The sequence below is a fragment of the Pygocentrus nattereri genome, chromosome 21, assembly GCF_015220715.1.
Source record: "Pygocentrus nattereri isolate fPygNat1 chromosome 21, fPygNat1.pri, whole genome shotgun sequence".
Taxonomy (NCBI): domain Eukaryota; kingdom Metazoa; phylum Chordata; class Actinopteri; order Characiformes; family Serrasalmidae; genus Pygocentrus; species Pygocentrus nattereri.
In genome coordinates this window covers 2429210-2448484 of record NC_051231.1, presented here as the reverse complement: position 1 = coordinate 2448484, position 19275 = coordinate 2429210, and the positions used below count along the sequence as shown (strand labels likewise).

At 44.2% G+C, this 19275-nt stretch overlaps 1 protein-coding gene across 1 annotated transcript in view; it reads right to left on the bottom strand.

The window, feature by feature from the left end:
* The window catches only part of ece1 (endothelin converting enzyme 1), a 68023-nt gene extending 50776 nt beyond the window's left edge, over positions 1–17247 (bottom strand). The window contains exon 1 of the mRNA XM_037532331.1: positions 17169–17247. Coding sequence (XP_037388228.1) covers positions 17169–17171 — 3 coding nt within the window. The 5' untranslated portion in view covers positions 17172–17247. The remainder of the gene's footprint in view (positions 1–17168) is intronic.
* Positions 17248–19275: the final 2028 nt, after the last annotated feature.

Below are 19275 nucleotides of genomic sequence, written 5' to 3'. Positions count from 1 at the left end.
ATCTATAAGGGATCCACCAACACTGCCCATTCCTCTGTTTCTCATTATCAGGTTCTGGATGTCTGGCTCCTCTCCTTAAAGCGAGAGTTTGGCCAGAAATGAAATCGAATTTACCTTGGCTTGGAGGTTAAACGATCACAAACAGACCTGTTCAAGTGGCCTCTGGTGCTGTTTGGCCACTTTTACAATAAAAAAAGCACAGACAAAGTGCAGAGTTCAGAATAACTGCCGCTGTTTTTAGCTATATGATGCACTTCTGTGCATCATACAGTGTCAGAAACTACATAAGCGAGTCTAAGATAAGATAAGATAATCCTTTATTAGTCCCACAGCGGGGAAATTCACAGTATTACAGCAGCAGCAGAGTAACAGGAGTGAGGCACTCAGTAATAGAAATGAGAAACAGTATAAACAGTATAAACACTATAAATAATAAAAATTAAAGTTAAATCTCTAGACTATTTACAATAAAATAAGGACAATAATAAAATAAGAGTTGCATAAGATCTGTATTGCAGTTATGAACATATTGCACAATGAAAAATGTTTACATTATGAATGTGTGCATATTGTATAAACTGCTGTTCAATAGCTTAAAATCAATCGTCATAATATTAAAAGAATACTAACACGTCAGTGTCACGGCACTGAGAATGACCCAGCACCCACCACATTACCTGCTCTGTGGGGGTCCTGACCACTGAAGAACAGGGTAACAAAGGCCCGGTCCCATTTCACCCCTCGCCCCTACCACTGAGCCCTTAGCCCTCTGTTTTGCGTGTTCACACCAAAGAGGTCGGGTGTCCCGATGCTTGTTGAGATAGAGGGGTGGGGTGAAGTGTTAGGCCTCCCTGGCCCTCCAGACGGAGGTTTTTCAGAGACTCCAAAAGCGAGACGGAGAACAAGAGACCAGGGAAACCCACAAACGTGAGAATTTTCTCAGTTAAAAAATCACAATAACCCCAGTTTTATCTTAGTTTAATGTGGTTTCTGTGCATTTTGGTCGTTTTTCTTCATAAGAAGCATAAAAAAATCACTAATAGTACACTAATGTCTCGGAGCTAGCTGGGTAACTTTCCCGTTCCACCTTAAATAGTCCAGCAGTTCTGACGCCTGAAGTGCCAGGCTGTAAGTGCTGCTCCATTTAAGGTGGAACAGGAAAATTCAAACAAGAATCTGGAGAATATCTGACTTCAGCTTCACATCACTGAAGAATTAGGGGGGGTGATAATAAATAACTGCCCCCCTCTTTGAAGGCGTATGACCCCTAAATGTAACTAAAGCCCAGCAGTGAGGAGCTGGACTTTCCCCTCCTCTGCTGTCCCTGCAGACGGGCAGGGTCGCCTACAGAGCGGCGCTAGTAGCTGTTAATGAAGTGATGCTCTTTTATTAGAGGGGCCCATTTCAGAGGGAAGATCTCAACCACCGCCCTGTAGCTCAGGATCAAGGGGTGACACTCGGAAACAAGAGGTAGGGGTAAAAATAAGAAATGGGCCTAAATGTGCGGAGAAACAGCCGGACTACAGTCTAACGGTGGAACTACAGAGTGAAACTATATGGTCAGTGGAGCTGATAAAGTGGACAGTGAGTGTAGAAAGTTTGTAATGTTATTACTAATCGGGGTAAACTGTCCCTCAGCTCACAGTACTTCATGTCCAGCGGACCAGATTGGATCATTTCTGATGACATCAATTCTTTAATTAACCTACTCAGAATCATCTATAGCTCTTATCGTTAACGTTTCCAGATTTAAAACATCTTAATTGTTTTAACATGTTCAGCTTCTTAGTAATTATTTAAACCCATCAAGCTGCTCAAGCATGGTAGCACTGATTTATACACCTGTCTGCATTTCAATTAATCTCAGCTTAATAAAACATTGGTGCTGAACTTCTGAACAGCAGTGTGTTAGAGATACTTGACAAGCCGACGTGTAACGATTTAGGCGGTTTACAACTTGCTGATAAGCTTCCTTTACCTGCTCAGCCACATTGGGAGGGTTCTGAGTCCATTTTTTGGGTGCAATGTCGAGAAGGTACTACAGTTTTCCATGCAGCTACATTTTATGCAGCTGTTCACTGGTGGCCAAAACTCTGTGGTCTGCACAAAGCTCAGCTCCAGTTCCTTCAGCCAAACAGCGATTTCCAGCAGGCACGTACGAGGCGGCTGCCAGTCAAACCATCTTAGCCACAGATGCTGCTATCTTTCCTTCCACAAACTCAATCCAGAACGAACCCACACCCAGCCCAACACTGATAGGCATTTGGCTTATTATGCAACAACTGTGCCCAAGCCAGTTTCTCACGACCCGAGAAGGGCAAAGCGGTGTCGTCTCATGCGTGTGGAAAGGAGGAGGCAGTGCGAAGGAGAGGTAATGACAGGAAAGTTGACTTCTGCTTCCAACTCTGTGGGAGACGTGGATCTGTGGCACTTCGTGGTGGGAAACAGTGAATTATGAGCTTATTTTGTGGTATTTGGAAGGAAAAATATTACGCAAGCCAGAAGAACATGAGATTCCAAGGGGGGATAATTAAATAAATAAAAAGATTCCCCATAATCCCCCCTTATGTAAGTATTCTCCGTGTAAGATGCTCCGTGGCCCAAGTAAAAAAAGGAACCATTGCTGGAGCTTTTTGTAAACAGGCCTATTTGTATAGACCTGATTGACACCACCTTCCTAAAGTGGTGCCCCAGATATCGCTACAGTCAGATTTTCTGGTTTAAAGACGAGGACAACCCCCTTCAGAAGACGAGGACAACCCCCTTCAGAAGACGCACCTTGAAGGTGGGATGAACTTTTGAAAGGCTAGAGGTACTTTAGGGTGGAAACATGAAGGTGGGCTGCTGAAAGAAGCCATGTAGCTAACATTACTGCTAGGAAACTGTGTTTATCTGTACTTATTGGAAAAAAAACTACTTACTACGTTTTCAAAAAAGCTGGGAACATGGTGTAAAATATAATTATAAACAGAATGCAGTGACGTGAGAATCATTTAAACCCTATATTTAATTGATAATAGTACAAAGACAACATATCAAATATTAAAGCTGAGAAATTGTATTGTTTTTTTAAAAAATGTATTTCCTTTTTGAATTTGATGCCAGCAACATGGTTCAAAAAAGTTGTTTCATCACCTCTTTTAACAACACTAAGTGTTTGGGAACTGAGGAGATACTGTGTAAGGGTCCAGCCGGTCCCACCTGCTGCCAGCAGAGGGCAACGGCAGCAAGGTGTCCAGCCTGCACCACCTCCTGCCAGCAGAGGGCGACGGCAGCAAGGCATCCAGCCTGTGCTGCCAGCAGAGGGCAATGACGGCAAGGGGCCATAACTTCAGTAAACACCAATTCCCAGAAGCCCGTGAGCTGATTAGGTTAACTCAACTCACCTGCTGATGCCACTACTTAAGGCTGTGGCAAAGGGCAGTGTTTGTCACACCTTTGTAGAGGGGTGACTGGTATGGTACTTAGTAAAAGAAAAGAAAAGAAAAGAAAAGAAAAGAACTGAACTGAACTGAACTGAACTGAACTGAACTGAACTGAACTAACCCGAAACTAAAAAAGAGAGAAAAAGGAGGGCCAAGAAAAGAAACCACCCCGAAACTAAAAAAAGGGAGAAAAAGGAGGGACGAGAAAAGAAACTGGCATGGAACTAAAGAGTTTGATACAGGATTTCAGCTGCTCATCAGTTCCAGGGTCTCCTATGTCGTATTTTTCATTTCACAATGAGCCAAATGTTTTCAGATGGTGACCGGTCTTTAGTCACCAGACTCTCTTAAATCAAAGCGATGCTGCTGTAATACATGCAGAATGTGGTTTGACATCGTCTTGCTGAAATAATCAAGGCCTTCCCTGAAAAAGACGTCGTCTGGATGGCAGCAGATGTTGCTCTATAAGCTGAATATCATTCAGCATTAATGGAGCAATCACAGATGTGCCAGTCAGCCAAGGCACGCGCACTAATGCCCCGTCCTGTATCAGAGAGGTTGGCTTTGAACTGTTTGCTGATATCAAGCCGGATGGTTCCTCTCCTCTCCTTTAGCCCGGAGGACGTGCTGTCAGTGATTTACCAAAAAAAATCTAATTTTGATTATCAGACTACAGAACATTTTTTATTTTTTCCCCCCTATCACTTCAATCCATCTCAAAATAGCTCAGCCCAGAGAAGGTGGCAGCGTTTCTGGATCATGGTTTCTGCTTTTGGATGGTGAAGTTTTAACTTGTATTTGTGGAGGAAGTGATCAATTGTGGCCCCGAAGATCCCAGCCATGCAATACTGGTTTTCAGCCTTGTCCTTAATAGAGATTTGTCCAGATTCTTTGAATATTTTAATGATATTAAATACTGTAGATTTTTCTTTTTCACGTTGAGATGTTCTGTTATTCATCAATTCTTGCACTATTTTTTTTTTTTTTTTTCACAAATCTGTAAACCCTCTCCTATCTTTACCATTGTCATGATAGGGCCCCTCCCAGTCCTGTCCATGTGTTCGTGTTTTGGTTTAGCCCATGTGTGTTTTTTGTTTTGGTTTCCATGTCCAGCCCCCTCGTTTTGTGACTCCACCCCTGATCGTTTCCACCTGTGTTCCCGCCTGTTCCTCATGTATTTAAAGCCTGTGTTTTCCCCCGTCTGGTCGCTGGTCTTTGTACTGTTGATTGCACTGTTCTGGTTTCTGTCATGTCTGTCCCATGATGAATGTGTTGGCACTATGACCCTGGACCGTTTGGACTATGACCCTGGATTTGCCCACAATAAAAGTCTTTTATCTCCGCATATGTGTCTGCCACCTCGCTCCCCGTTACAACCATCTTTTGCTGCCCTGTTGCCCCTGTCACAACATTTTTGAATCATGCTGCTGGCATCAAATTCAGAGAGGGATATAAAAAATTCTGATTTAACATCTGATTTGTTGTCTTTGTACTATTTTCAATTGAACATGGGATTTAAATGATTCACATATCATTGCATTCTGCTTATATTTACATTTTAGACAGTGTCCCAATTCTTTTGGAAAGTTTAGGGCCCTGATGTTTGCAGTGAAAGAACACTGACTGTGAAATCATGAATCCTGTCAAACCCGTGAGGCTGAGGGACGCAAGAGCATCGCATGACCTCATAACTTTTTTTTTTTTTTTTTTTTTTTTTTTTTTTTTTTTTGCCATTTTACCCTTGGCTAGATCACTAACAGCACGCTTCCATCAAAGCGTTCACTTCTGCTTCATCTTTATGCATCAAATTGTCCAGCCAAAGAGTGACGCAACTTTCCGTTAGAAAGCTTGAAGTCCCAGGATTCAATTCCCAAAAAACATCTTATGATCCATTATTTATAGCAGTTATGATCACATTTGCAACATGAGCATCGAATAAGCCAACGGCAGATCATCTGCGGGTGCTTACCTTCAAAGCCTCGCCGCTCTCCAGAGATGCATCGTAATCCAAAACGTGGTTTTGATAACACGGCAAGACTCGGATCAGTATAGAGATCAGAGTCGGGAGGAAATGAACTCTTCCATTCTAGTCTCTGTTACTCTGAGTCAGTCATTCAGTTATTCTGACTGTTGGATTAAAAACCTGAGTGTAACTTTTTAAATAAGACCAACATCATGACTGCAGCCCAAAGCATGTAGGGTCAGGGCTCCTTCTACTTTGGGCATGCCATTTCAGGCAAAAGTTCAAAAAGGCTGAAATACACTACATGATGCCTCATTTCTTTTTCGGGATAGAATAATAAGCAGACGGGTGTGGAGTTTTAATGAGTTTCCTCAAAAATGACTACTTTTAAAATGACTAAAATAAGTGAGTCATGTAAAAATCATTCAATTAGAAATGATTGAAATGAAGTTGGTCATCTAGCCGAGGCAGGCAGATCTCTTCGGCAGAAAACAGGCCTAACGTTTGCATGTACGGGACAGGAGGAACTTCTGACCCAGGCACAGGCAGTGCATTACGCAAAAGGGATTTTTGATAAGACACCTGGAGAAGCCGGAGAAACCCTGCCTGCACAACAAAAATACGAAAACAAGCGAGCTCCTAATTAGAAGACTAGATAAGAACTGGCAAAAACTGAGCCAAATTAATGAGGAAAGTGTCCAACTAAGGCCTTGAGGAGGCCAGAATGACTCGATACAGAAAAGATGAGAAAATATATCTGAAAGGTTTTCAAAAGACTTGGTAAACCAAGACGTAATGGAAACCAAAAGGTGATTCAGGGACATGTACCAAAGGGAGGGGTGAAGAGCTCCCCCTGAAATGGGATATAAAAAAGGACGCTTTGTAGTGATCTTTACATTTGGTTGCCACCTGAAGCTGGGCTTTTTTTTTCCTCCCTTCCACAAGAACTCAGCGGCTGAAGTCTTTTATTCTATGCTCTTTCATTATTGATTGAAATACTCTTACTCTTTTGTACCACAGTACAGAATAGTCTTAGTATTTAAACCTCATATGTCGGGGCTTTGGGCGAGGAGAAAATAGCTCTCGGTCCCGACACGGGGTTGTACTCCTGTGCCAAGTAACCTGTCAAATTTCTTGTCCCAAGTATTTACTTGCTTGGAATCCATGTTCTCAGCAAGTATGCAGAGTTTTGGCATGTGCTGGCACAAACCCTGCTGGCACAAACCCTGCTGGCACTGGGCCGCATATTTGGACCCTTTCCTAGCTCACTCCCTCAGCACAGCAGATGTGGATGTGTGTGCCGGGTCAAAGGGACAAACCAATCCCAACCGAACCCAGTCATCCGCAAGAAGGGCTGCACAATGTCATCACGGTACGTGTCCACAGGAAGCACATCGCAGTAAACGGAGACAGACCGGCAGAGCACCACAGCCACATCTCACCTGCAGTGATTAGTGGATGAAGTCGACAAAGCTATGAAAAATGGTGATTACAGATTATACAACCGTTTAGTTCCGGCCGCGCAAGCTGACTGAGTACCGTTCTAACTCTGCTGTATTTCACCATAACATCACAGGTTTCTCACAAACAGTCACTCCACTGAGACGCTGTTGCTAAGCAACGGCTCTGACAGCTGTAGGAGACGCTCAAGCCGTTTGAACGTTTTTACTTCTGACTTTGCCACAGACAGAAAACGGACGCTGTTAAGATCACATCTGACCGACAGCCGATTTGGTCCGACTCTGAAGACGAGACGACGCTAAATTCCCAAACTGTCGTCTCCACTGAGCAGCTTTTCAGTCGGCAGCTGTGACAGAAGAACAGCTGAACAACCTGGAATCAGCCAGAAATGAACCCAACACCATTTGCCAAACTAAACGGGCTGTAAGAAGCTTTACAGACCGGCTGGAACAAAACAACATTAATACTGATCTGGAGAAACTGACCAAACTGAGCTGAACCTGATATTGGCTCAGTTTTATGGCTCAGTCTGCACTTAAAAAGGTGAGGCTTACAGCAGACTGAGCAGCGAGTGGGCGGAGCTCATTAATGTAGCAACAATCTGCTCGTTAAGGAGCTATAATTAGGAGGAAGGAACTGAACATTTAAAACATATTAAACGCCGCGTTCACGGCCAGTTTATTCATTTCTTACTGTACTTATTTAACCGCTGTATTAAAGCAGTAGATCACTCGAGGAGGGAGTTCTCACCAGTAACATCACGGCTGTGATCTACGGCGCCTACATCACAGCCGGGATGATATTTCATGATAAAATGATCGGGTTCTGCTGCTTAAACGGAACGCTCTAGAATGCCATATGGTCATGTCTATGACTTGCGCCATGCGTCGGACACAAGGCCAACAGTTCACCCTGAGATGCGCTACAGTCCCCAGTATGCATGGCAGCACAAAGACGGCTGGTATCTGGTTCTAACAAATGGGCAGTTCTGCATAACTTTTATATAAACACCTGTTCAAGTCGTGGCAACACCAAGGTGGCCCAAAGGTTTACTGAGATTTATCAACACGGCCCTGGAGTTCGACACCCTGATATACGCCATCACTGTGACAGACTGCAATACACAACAGGAAACGCAGGGGGCGACACAGCCTCAGTTCTGCAGCACCACAAAAAAAAGCTAGTCACGCAGACGGAACCGGAGAAGGGTCAGAAGCACACGATGGCATGATTTAACTTGAGCTGTGAATGCACAACATCCACGGTCACATCTCAGTGCAATGCATAGACTTTCTACATGAGACCTGCAGAAGATCAGTGATGCACATCACTCGTTAGCACTGATGAGTAAACGAGATTACACACGACACCCTAGACCCCATCCATCCTAACAGTAGATCTTCAATCACATCCCCAAAATGCATAATCTGATATTAATAACTGTGTGTGTGTGTGTGTGTGTTTTAGGCAGGGCATAAATGAGCATCACTGGTTGTCGTGGTAACTATCACATTGCATTCTTCGCCCATTACGTGTAGCCTCTAATGTCCCTTAACATCACTCGACATCCACAACCGTTCACAGACGGAGGCTATGACCTGCCTCAGCGCCGGCTGCATCCTGTCTGACGCTCTGGGGGAAGAGGTGTGTCTCTATCATCCATCTGCCCCAGAGGAAGAGGGTAAGAGGAGGTCAGAGAGGTAAATGTCACGTCCACTGTGAACAGACACCAGCCCGTTTCCCACAGCATGTTCTCTTAAGTTTACTTCTTTATTTTCACACTGGAGCAACAAATTGACTCGATCTGAGGCAAAAGCCTGATTTAAGCAAGTGGTGGTTACAGTTCTAATTGTTAATTTTTAAAAAGAAGCTTTGGACGTTTCTGACAGAAGGGAAAACCTGTAAATTCAAATTTTCATCAAATGACTTAGTACGGCACTAATTAGGACTGACCTCTTGCAGCGGTTTTGGGTCAGTAAAGCTGGTCTCAGATCAGCGTAAAAGGCCAAACCGTGCCTGGAGCTTGCCCTCGACTTATTTCCTGACTGAAAGCTGTTTCAGATGTGTGGTCTGTGAGGACTGTGACCGCTCAGTAGTCAGGGTTGCTGCAGTAGCTCATGCTGCCATTCAACAAGCCAGTAAGCCACAGGCATGCATCTGTAATTCGTCACTGATCCTGTAAACCAGTCGATCATTTGTGGCACGAGAGCATTCCCAGAGGATGACTAGAGAGAGAGAGAGTGTGTGTGTGTGTGTGTGTGTGTGTGTGTGTGTGTGTGTGTGTGTGTGTGTTTTATGGCCTACAGTATCAGATCCTACCTACCACACACACACACACAATGTAGAAGCTATTTTACTGTCACAACCTTGTATCTCGTATAAAAGTAACTACGCAGGTCAAACATTCTTGGCTATGAATGAAGATTTAATTCTACAACATTTTTATATCATTTTCTGTTTGTTAAACTTTTGACAGAATGCAAAAAGCATCAAATGATGTCAAAGCCTCAAAGTAAATCGCTGATGGAACAAAACCTCGTATCTCCAAAACGGTAACTTTACAGAAGAAGGAAAAGACCTACTTTTACTTCTAATGTAAGTCTAATTTTTCTAAGTAATTCTAGGCCGTTTCTTTTGGTCCATTCATCATAAAATGTACACGATGTAAAGGGCAGCAGGTTCAAATGATTTCCAAATGATGTCAAACTGAAATATTCTGACAGCAGTGATGCATAACAAGCATATATAAACACTCTGACCACTCTTGGCCTTTATTACAGCTTCTGTTTTATTCATTTTTGTTTTTCTTGAAATTTGCAGGGATATTTCAGCTCTTCTGCTGTTCAGTCGTAAAAGTTGGTCCTATTTTATCCTTTATACAAGTAGCGGCTGCACATTTGGCCTCCTCCATCCATAAAACCTCATCTTTTTGTGTCCGTCTCCTTTCCTCAGTGAGGTTCTTCTCAATCAGCTACACGTCCTTTCAGACCCACAGCGCTGAGTGGTCTTCTCACGGTGGAAGGATGGGCAGAGACACCTGTGGATGTTTTCAGATCTGAAGCAGCTTGATGTTCTCCTCTCTCTCAGAGATCAAAGCTTTCAGTGCTGCTTATCTGATGGGGGCAGTTTTTGGGTTGACCAGGTTCCACAGATCCTTTTTTTTTTTTTTTTTTTTTTTTTTTTTGGACAGATCTTTAAATCCAGTTTTGAAAACTGCTTTTTTCATCACGTCATTTGACATTCCTGCTCTTTATACAAGTGGACTGTCTTCTATCTAATCTCAAACATCGCCTTCGAAATGAATAATGTACTTAACAGACGTTTTGACTGGAAATTAAAGAAATGAAGGGTCAGAGGTGTGTGTGTGTGTGTGTGTGTGTGTGTGTGTAAGACATGGGACAGTATTACCTACAGATATTTACATTTATATAATACACACAGGACATAAGATCGACTACAGATACTTGTACAGTACTGTGCAAAAGTCTTGGCACCCAAGACACATTTTCAAAATCTATTTGTGTAGTTTGTGTTTATTTGCTGAGAAAAGTGTTAATGTTTGAATAAACAATTCATAGGTGTGTGTGTGTGTGTGTGTGTGTGTGTGTGTGTGTGTGTGTGTGTGTGTGTGTGTGTGTTTTATATATATATAATAAACAGTGATTTTTCTGGATGTTGGTGTGTTTGTTTACCCATCTCCAAGCCTCTCCTCCTCGAGGAAGTCCAGTATTATATGTAGTTAAAAAGCAGCTCCTGGTTTGACCAATCAGTGCTCAGTAAATTGAGCTCATGATGTAATTGATGATATTAACGAGTCTCTGTGGCGGCTGTGAAGGTGTCCAGGAAAAATATGGACCCGAGAAATTCTTGTTACTGTTTATTGTTTTTCTGTTTATCTGAATTATGAATACGACTTTATTCTAATGTATATTGTGATAAACTCGCTGCTGAGGTCAACTGATTAAAAATTTGCTTAGATGCCCAAAACTCTCACGTGTGTGTGTGTGTGTGTGTGTGTGTGTGTGTGTGTGTGTGTGTGTGTGATTTCATACAGGACGTATGTTTACGTCCTGATGTTAAAACTCGTGTTTAGTGTGTCTGAGAGACGAGTAAAGTGGAGTATCTCACTGTGGTTACATAAGTCAGGTCAGGAGGTTTGTGGCTCAGTGGTTTTGGGCTGATTTTTCAGACACAGAAGCCTCTTGTTTGTGAGACATAAACACACTTGATAAACTCATGTGCTCCCAGCCAGGACACTTTCTCTTCTTCTGTTTCTCACGCATGTCTAATGGTCTGAGAACCAAATGTTCAGAAAGGGTCAGAGTCCTACCAGCATCCAGGAGCGCAGCTTGAATTTAATGCCTCACGTTCGGCCAAGTTATTTAACAGCTTGGAGAAACGTTAAAGAATAAGTTCACGTTGGCGCCAAGTTTCTCCACAAACAGATATGCAGACTGTTACTCCCGCACTGTCTCTGGATATTAGAACAAAGAGTTCGGGATTTGATTTTTTTTATTTATATGAACTGGAATGAAGATTTAAAAAAAAAAATTAGATTAAATTCGAAGACCTTTACAGACCTTTCACTTTCCTGGAATCTGCTTTGTGTTTGTCTGTTTTGTCCAGTCTTATAACTACACTATATCCAAAAGTATTCGGTCATCTGGCTTCACACGCATATGAAATTGAGTGACATCTCATTCTTAATCCATAGGGTTTAATATGATGTTGGCCCACACTTTGCAGCTATAACAGCTTCAGCTCTTCTGGGAAGGCTTTCCACAAAGGTTAGGAGTGTTTATGGGAACTTTTGGCCGTTCTTCCAGAAGCACATTTGTGAGGTCAGACACTGATGTTGGACGAGAAGGCCTGGCTCACAGTCTCCACTCTAATTCATCCCAAAGGGGTTCTATGGGGTTGAGGTCAGGACTCTGTGCAGGCCAGTCAAGTTCTTCCACACCAAACTGGCTCATCCACGTCTTTATGGACCTGCTTTGTGCACTGGTGCTCAGTCATGTTGGAACAGGAAGGGGCCGTCCCCAAACTGTTCCCACAAAGTTGGGAGCATGAAATTGTCCAAAATCTCTTGGTGCTGAAGCTTTAAGAGTTCCTTTCACTGGAACTAAGGGGCCGAGCCCAACTCCTGAAAAACAGCCCACACCATGATCCCCCCTCCACCAAACTTTACACTCGGCACAATGCAGTCAGACAAGCACCGTCTCCTGGCAACCGCCAAACCCAGACTCGTCCATCAGATTTCCAGATGGAGAAGTGTGATTGGTCACTCCAGAGAACACGTCTCCACTGCTCTAGAGTCCAGTGGCGGCGCTTTACACCACTGCATTCCACGCTTTGCGTTGCGCTTGGTGATGTAAGGCTTGGATGCAGCTGCTCGGCCATGGAAACCCATTCCATGAAGCTCTCTACGCTGTTCTTGAGCTGATCTGAAGGCCACATGAAGTTTGGAGGTCTGTAGTGATTGACTCAGCAGAAAGTCGGTGACCTCTGCGCTCTATGCCCCTCAGCATCCGCTGACCGCTCTGTCATTTTACGTGGCCGACCACTTCGTGGCTGAGTTGCTGTCGTTCCCAATTGCTTCCACTTTGTTATAATCCCACTGACAGTGGACTGTGGAATATTTAGTAGTGAGGAAATTTCACAACTGGACTTGCTGCACAGGTGGCGTCTGATCACTGGAATTCACTGAGATGATCTGTTCTAAGCTGGACTGACTCCACACACCCCGCCTCGCCTCGCCTCCAGGCTTTTACTCTACTGCTCTGTTTTAAAACATTCGGTTATGAAAAGGAACAAATACCAACTTTTCACCTGGAGAACCTGATTTAAGCTCCACAATCAGACCTTAAACCCACTGCTGGAGCAATGATGGTTTCAGCCCAAGCTGCTTCATGAATGATGCACAGTACAGGGCAGCCAATCAGAACAGAGGTCATTTGTATATATTAGCCATATGAGCGGTAACAAACGGCCTATAATAAGAGACTGGAAAATGTTCTTATTAAAATTATGACAGTTTTTGGCACATAGAACCACATCAGTGTTAGACGTGGAATTAAGTAGGGGAAATAAAATTACTGAGTGACTGGGTTTGGTCAGGATAATCAATAAATAAGGTTAATTTGCATATTGAAACCTTCTGTGAGATCAGAATTCCAAAAGCTAACATTGCAATTAACAGTTCAACATACAGGCCTGATTTAAGCTTCAAAACCTCTACGAAGGCCATCGCTCCACTTCACTGCCCTCAGATCTTTGTTCCATGTTGACAAACTTTCTCCTATTTTTAAAGCAAGCAGATCCAGACGTTACGCAAGTCTGGACCTTCAGGAGGGATTCCAGAAGTTCTTACATGCTCAAAAAAAAACCCTTTAAAATCTCAACTCAAACATGACTGAGGTGTCCTTGAGCAAGACACCTAACCCACAATTGCTCCCCGGGTGCCGTGGATAGGGCTGCCCACCGCTCCGGGCAAGTGTGCTCACTGCCCCCTAGTGTGTATGTGGTGTTTCACTTCACGGATGGGTTAAATGCGGAGGTGGAATTTCCCCGTTTGTGGGATTTTAAAAAAGTATCACTTCACTTGAGCAGATCAAATTTATTTGTATAGCACTTTTTACAACTGATGTCACAGAATTCCAAGTAATTCCCGGTCATCTCTCAGCTCCTTAGAATTCTGACTTCCTCTCAGGAACCTGTGACGAAACGAAGGCCGCTGATAAAGAAAGAAACCGAGGCCAGTTCCTGACCTCTGACGTCAGATGACTCTCTGTGTTTGTACCAACAGAGACCACAGGAGACCCCATGTGGGTCGTAGAAGTTTAAAGGGGAATTCCAGATTTTTCCAAGTTTCAACTAAATTAAATCATTTAAGATCCAAGCAAATCATTCAAAGTTGTTTAATGTGCAAAAAGCCCTTCCAGAGCAATGCTGCGAGTCAGAGCTGTTCACAGTGGTGGTGACAGGAGCTCGACGTCAGGAGAGTTTAATGCCTCTGAAAGTCTCACAGAAAGCTGCTCCACGAAACGGCTACAGATACGACGGCCTGAGTCACTGCATCGGTGTTTTCTGGGGTAGGTTTGAGACTTTGGGCATTAACCATGTTTTTAGACGCGCATGTGCAGGGTGGAGAGGTACATGCAGGGTGTTTTTAAGGAAAACTTAATTATTAAAAAATAAACGTACTACCAACTGAAAAGCTTTATTCCCCATAATTTCACCATCATTAACATCTGAATATAAAACTCAGACAACACGTGTAGGTTCACTGGTGGTGTTGGAGAGTAAATAAAGTGACATCACAACCTCTGGTTCCTATAAGCACCACTGTAAAGAAATGAGACGGTAAGTTTCGCCGCTGTGAACATCAAACCACACTAAATGACTTTATTTACGCTTTTGTGCAGAAATTGTGAAATTTCCCCCAGTTTCTTTCTACTTCAGTCACATCTGTGCATTCACTCAAATATTAACAGTAACTCTGAACTGTACCAAATAAATCAAATCAAGTTTGAGCCTTCATGATACATCAAATCATTTAGGATTTGTTATTGAGCTACTGCGGTCAGATCTGGTTGGTTAGTGTAGTGGGTAACACCTCTGCCTTCTACACTGTAGACTGGGGTTCAAGCCCCCTACACTACACCAATAAGAGTCCTTGGGCAAGACTCCCAACACCACCTTCGCCTTCCTGCGTAAAATGATCAAATTGTAAGTCGCTGTGGATAAGAGTGTCCGCCAAATACCATAAATTACCCCCCCCCCCCTCGCTAATCACATACTGTACAGTCACTGTAATACCAAGCCTCATGCTGACCACTGCTGACCAGAATGACTCAGAAGGCCAGCAGCAGATCTTAAGGGCTGAAATGCTTTCGTAAATCTGATGCCCACGGTGACAGCAAATAGGGGGGATTTAACTGTTTCAGTCACAGCTTAAGCCAGTTTTACCCCAATTATAGCCACAAATCTCAATCAGCCCGTTTTCTGTTTATCACTCCAGAACCCGTCAAGTGTTACTCTTCACACGAGGTGACTGACTGTGGGCAGCGTCCTGTGACCACTGATGAAGGACTAGAGGATGATCAACTCAAACTGTGCAGCAGCAGATGAGCTGTCATCTCTCACTCTACATCTACAAGGTGGACCGACAAGGAAGGAGTGTCTAATAGAGTGGACAGTGAGTGGACACAGACACTGCTGTGTCTGATCCACTCGCACCAGCACAACACACACTAACACACCACCACCACCACCATGTCAGTGTCACTGCAGTGCTGAGAATGATCCACCATCCAAATAGTACCTGCTCTGTGGGGGTCCATGGGGGTCCTGACCACTGAAGAACAGGGTAACAGAGTATCAGAGAAACAGATGGACTACAGTCTGTAACTGTAGAACTACAGAGTGCAGCTATACAGTAAGTGGAGCTGATAAAGTGGACAGTGAGCGTAGAAACGAGGTGGTCGTCAGAATGCTATGGCTGACCGGTGTATATCAACATGATCCAAAGGGGACGTAAAAGGGTAGCAGCGTTTTACCTTGGAACTCCAGTTCAAGCTGCACCCATAAAAATCTAGAAAAGTCCTTGCGAAGCCACAAGACTCCGTCACCTCTCCACAAGGTTAGGATTTTACAGGTTGCGTAGTCCAGCCAAGGATTTAAGGCCATAGAAATCTGCCTCATGACCAAATGACATCATAACAGGACAATAAAATACGAAGATTGTTCTGCTTTTTTGTTTGTGAGGATGACGAAGCAGTTTGAAACCTTTACGCCCCACAGAGGGCCGTGATCGGGCTGCTAGGCCACTAATGAATCACGGAATTCGCAGATTTCAGCTGCACCTGAACAGCAGCGCTGAGTCTACAAGAAACAAGTCCCCACATGAAACCGAGGCGGCAGAGCTTTCCTCTACCTGACTGATTTTAAAGGGTTGCCTCCGGCCGTGTTTACTGCAGCAGGCAGAGGGCTCTCTTTACTTTAGCTCAGCCCTCCGTCTGTCTGAGTAATGATTAAACCCTGTCCACACTGCAGCGCCACAGGGTCAACCGCTGACCCTCCGTCAGGACAACACTACCGGCTTGGAAACCAGGGAAAAAAAATACGTCTCCGACCTTCAGTTTGGTCTCAAACATCTCTTTGTTCAGGTTTTATAAATCTGTGTACTTTTCTCAATTTCTCTGTTTCAAGGCCTTTCCCATCTGTCTGTCTGTCTGTCTGTCTCTCTCTCTCTCTCTCTCTCTCTCTCTCTCTCTCTCTCTCTCTCTCTCTCTCTCTCTCTCTCTCTCTCTCTCTCTCTCTCTCTCTCTCTCTCTCTCTCTGACTGTGTGTGTCTGTCTCACCCTGTGTGTGTGTGTGTGTGTGTCTCTCTCTCTCTCTCTCTCTCTCTCTCTCTCTCTCTCTCTCTCTCTCTCTCTCTCTCTCTCTCTCTCTCTCTCTCTCTCTCTCTCTCTCTCTCTGACTGTGTGTGTCTGTCTCACCCTGTGTGTGTGTCACTCTGTCTCTCTCTCTGTCTCTTTCTGACTGTGTCCCCCCCCCCCCCCCTCTCTCTCTCTCTCTCACCCTGTGTGTGTCTGTCTCTCTCTCTCTCTCTCTCTCTCTCTCTCTCTCTCTCTGACTGTGTGTGTCTGTCTCTCTCTCTCTCTCTCTCTCTGACTGTGTGTGTCTGTCTCTCTCTCTCTCTCTCTCTCTGACTGTGTGTGTCTGTCTCTCTCTCTGACTGTGTGTGTCTGTCTCTCTCTCTGACTGTGTGTGTCTGTCTCTCTCTCTGTCTCTCTCTCTGACTGTGTGTGTCTCTCTCTCTGACTGTGTGTGTCTGTCTGTCTCTCTCTCTCTCTCTCTCTCTCTCTCTCTCTCTCTCTCTCTCTCTCTCTCTCTCTCTCTCTGACTGTGTGTGTCTGTCTCACCCTGTGTGTGTGTCACTCTGTCTCTCTCTCTCTGTCTCTTTCTGACTGTCCCCCCCCCCCCCCCCCCCCCCCTCTCTCTCTCTCTCTCTCTCTCTCTCTCACCCTGTGTGTGTGTGTGTGTCTCTGTGTCTCTCTCTCTCTCTCTCTCTCTCTCTCTCTCTCTCTCTCTCTCTCTCTCACCCTGTGTGTGTGTGTGTGTCTCTGTGTCTCTCTCTCTCTCTCTCTCTCTCTCTCTCTCTCTCTCTCTCTCTCTCTCTCTCTAATAGAACAAACAAAAGCTAAGCTAAGTCAACAAACCTCTGCGACCTGATTAACCATTAAACTGGCCTCAGGAACTCCAGCGAGATTTCAGACAGTTCGGTTTAGTCCGGTTCTGGAGGATGAGTCTCTTACCATAACTCAGATTAATCCGGTCCTTCTTCCTCCAGCAGGTCCGTCGCTCCGTCCTGCAGAGGTCAATGTGTGACTGACCCTCTGCGGCGCTGCGAGTTTGAGCTTCTCTGTTTTATTATACTCGCTTTCTCAGCCAATCGCGCCGCTTCGCACCCTGCGCTGAGATTGGCTGGCAGTGTCCCGCCTCCTGTGCCATGATTGGTTAGTTTCTGGCCTCCTGCACTGTGATTGGCCCACATTGAGAACTAATTAGCAAAGCTAAATCGTTAAATGTGATTACAGATTATGTATTTTCGTGTTATTATAATGTTATAATACCCTGATAATTAAGATATTGTGTATTGCTTGTTAATAAATATAACATATTAATAAATGTGCAGAATATATATTTGTAAAATTTGTATAAATTATAGGAAAAATATAATCAGTTTATTTATTACATTTTATGTACAGTAATAAATTTAATATCTATCTATCCATCGGTCTATCCATCCGTCTGTCTGTCTGTCTGTCCATCCTTCTGTCTGTCTGTCCATCCTTCTGTCTGTCTGTCTGTCTGTCTATTTGGTGCAATTAGTTTCAAAAGTGTCCATGTGGTTTTACTGAGAGAGTCAGCAGCTCCATAGTGAATCAATCCACAGTGTGAGATAAAGAGCCAAAGCCGAGCCGTTAAGGAGGAGGAGCAGAGATCGTTATGAGATAAATGACCACATTAAGTGGGATCACGGTGGTAAAACGATAATGTCCCACTCTGTCATTCACTTCAGGGCTGTGGAAAATCTGATAGTATTTCTGTTCAATTAGCACCTCAGAGTTAATGTCTCTAAATAGCCATGACTCAATGTAGCACACAGTCCAGATTTATTTCGCTTAATGCCAGATTGAGGCTGAAGTGCTGCACTGAACGATATGTAAAAACTCCAAACATCACATTAATCACAATGTCTTCTAGCTGTATTAGTGTTGTTATTATTAGGGGTTTGAATTCCAAATGGAAATTCGTATGCAGTGCTAATGGTTCCAACTGGTTCTACCAGATTGGAAGTCCAAGTGATTTCAGCCTGTAACACTGATGGTCCCAACCTGTACCTTGAAACTGTCCAGCTGAATCCGCTTTAGACCATAATCACAAACCAGTAACAACCATTTTAACCGTGTGAACTCTGAACAGCTCACCCCAAAGGTTTCCTGAAGCTCCATCACTCCAGAGAACACAGTCCAATGCTGGGGGGCTTTATGCCCCTTTAGCCCACGCTTGGTATCTGACATGGTGACCACAGGCTCAGGCCTAGTGGCTCCAGAGCATCTCACTGTATTAGGAATGCTTTTCTATGGAGATTATACAAGCTGTGTGTCAGCAACAGTTGCACCATAATGAATTCAGCATTGCACATGGGTGTCTGGATACTTCTGAGCGTACAGCACCCCCGTTAACTGGACCAGGAGAACTATGCCTAATGGTGGCCTTTGTTTGACCCTGATGGGACATTAGTGAGGTTATTAATGACCCTCACTACAGCCTGTCCCTTCACATCACTCTTCAGTCAGAACCTCTTTCCTTGTAGTTTCTTAGTGTGCAGTGACCTCTGCTGGACAGATTTGATTCTGAATGACACAATAATGACCATCTCACTCTACAGTTACAGACTGTAGTCCATCTGTTTCTCTGATACTGTTAACCTGTTCTTCAGTGGTCAGGACCCCCATGGACCCTCACAGAGCAGGTACTGTTTGGGTGGTGGGTCAGTCTCAGCACTGCAGTAACACTGACGTGGTGGTGTGTTAGGGTGTGTTGTGCTGGTCTGAGTGGATCAGGCACAGCAGTGCTGCTGGAGTTTCTAAACACCTCAGTGTCGCTGCTGGACTGAGAATAGTCCACCAACAAAAAATATCCAGCCAACAGCGTCCTGTGGGCAGCGTCCTGTGACCGACACAAACTGTGCAGCAGCAGATGAGCTGTCGTCTCTGACTTTACATCTACAAGGTGGAGCGACAAGGTAGGAGTGTCTAATAGAGTGGACAGTGAGTGGACACAGTGTTTAAAAACTCCAGCAGCACTGCTGTGTCTGATCCACTCATACCAGCACAGCACACACTAACCCACCAC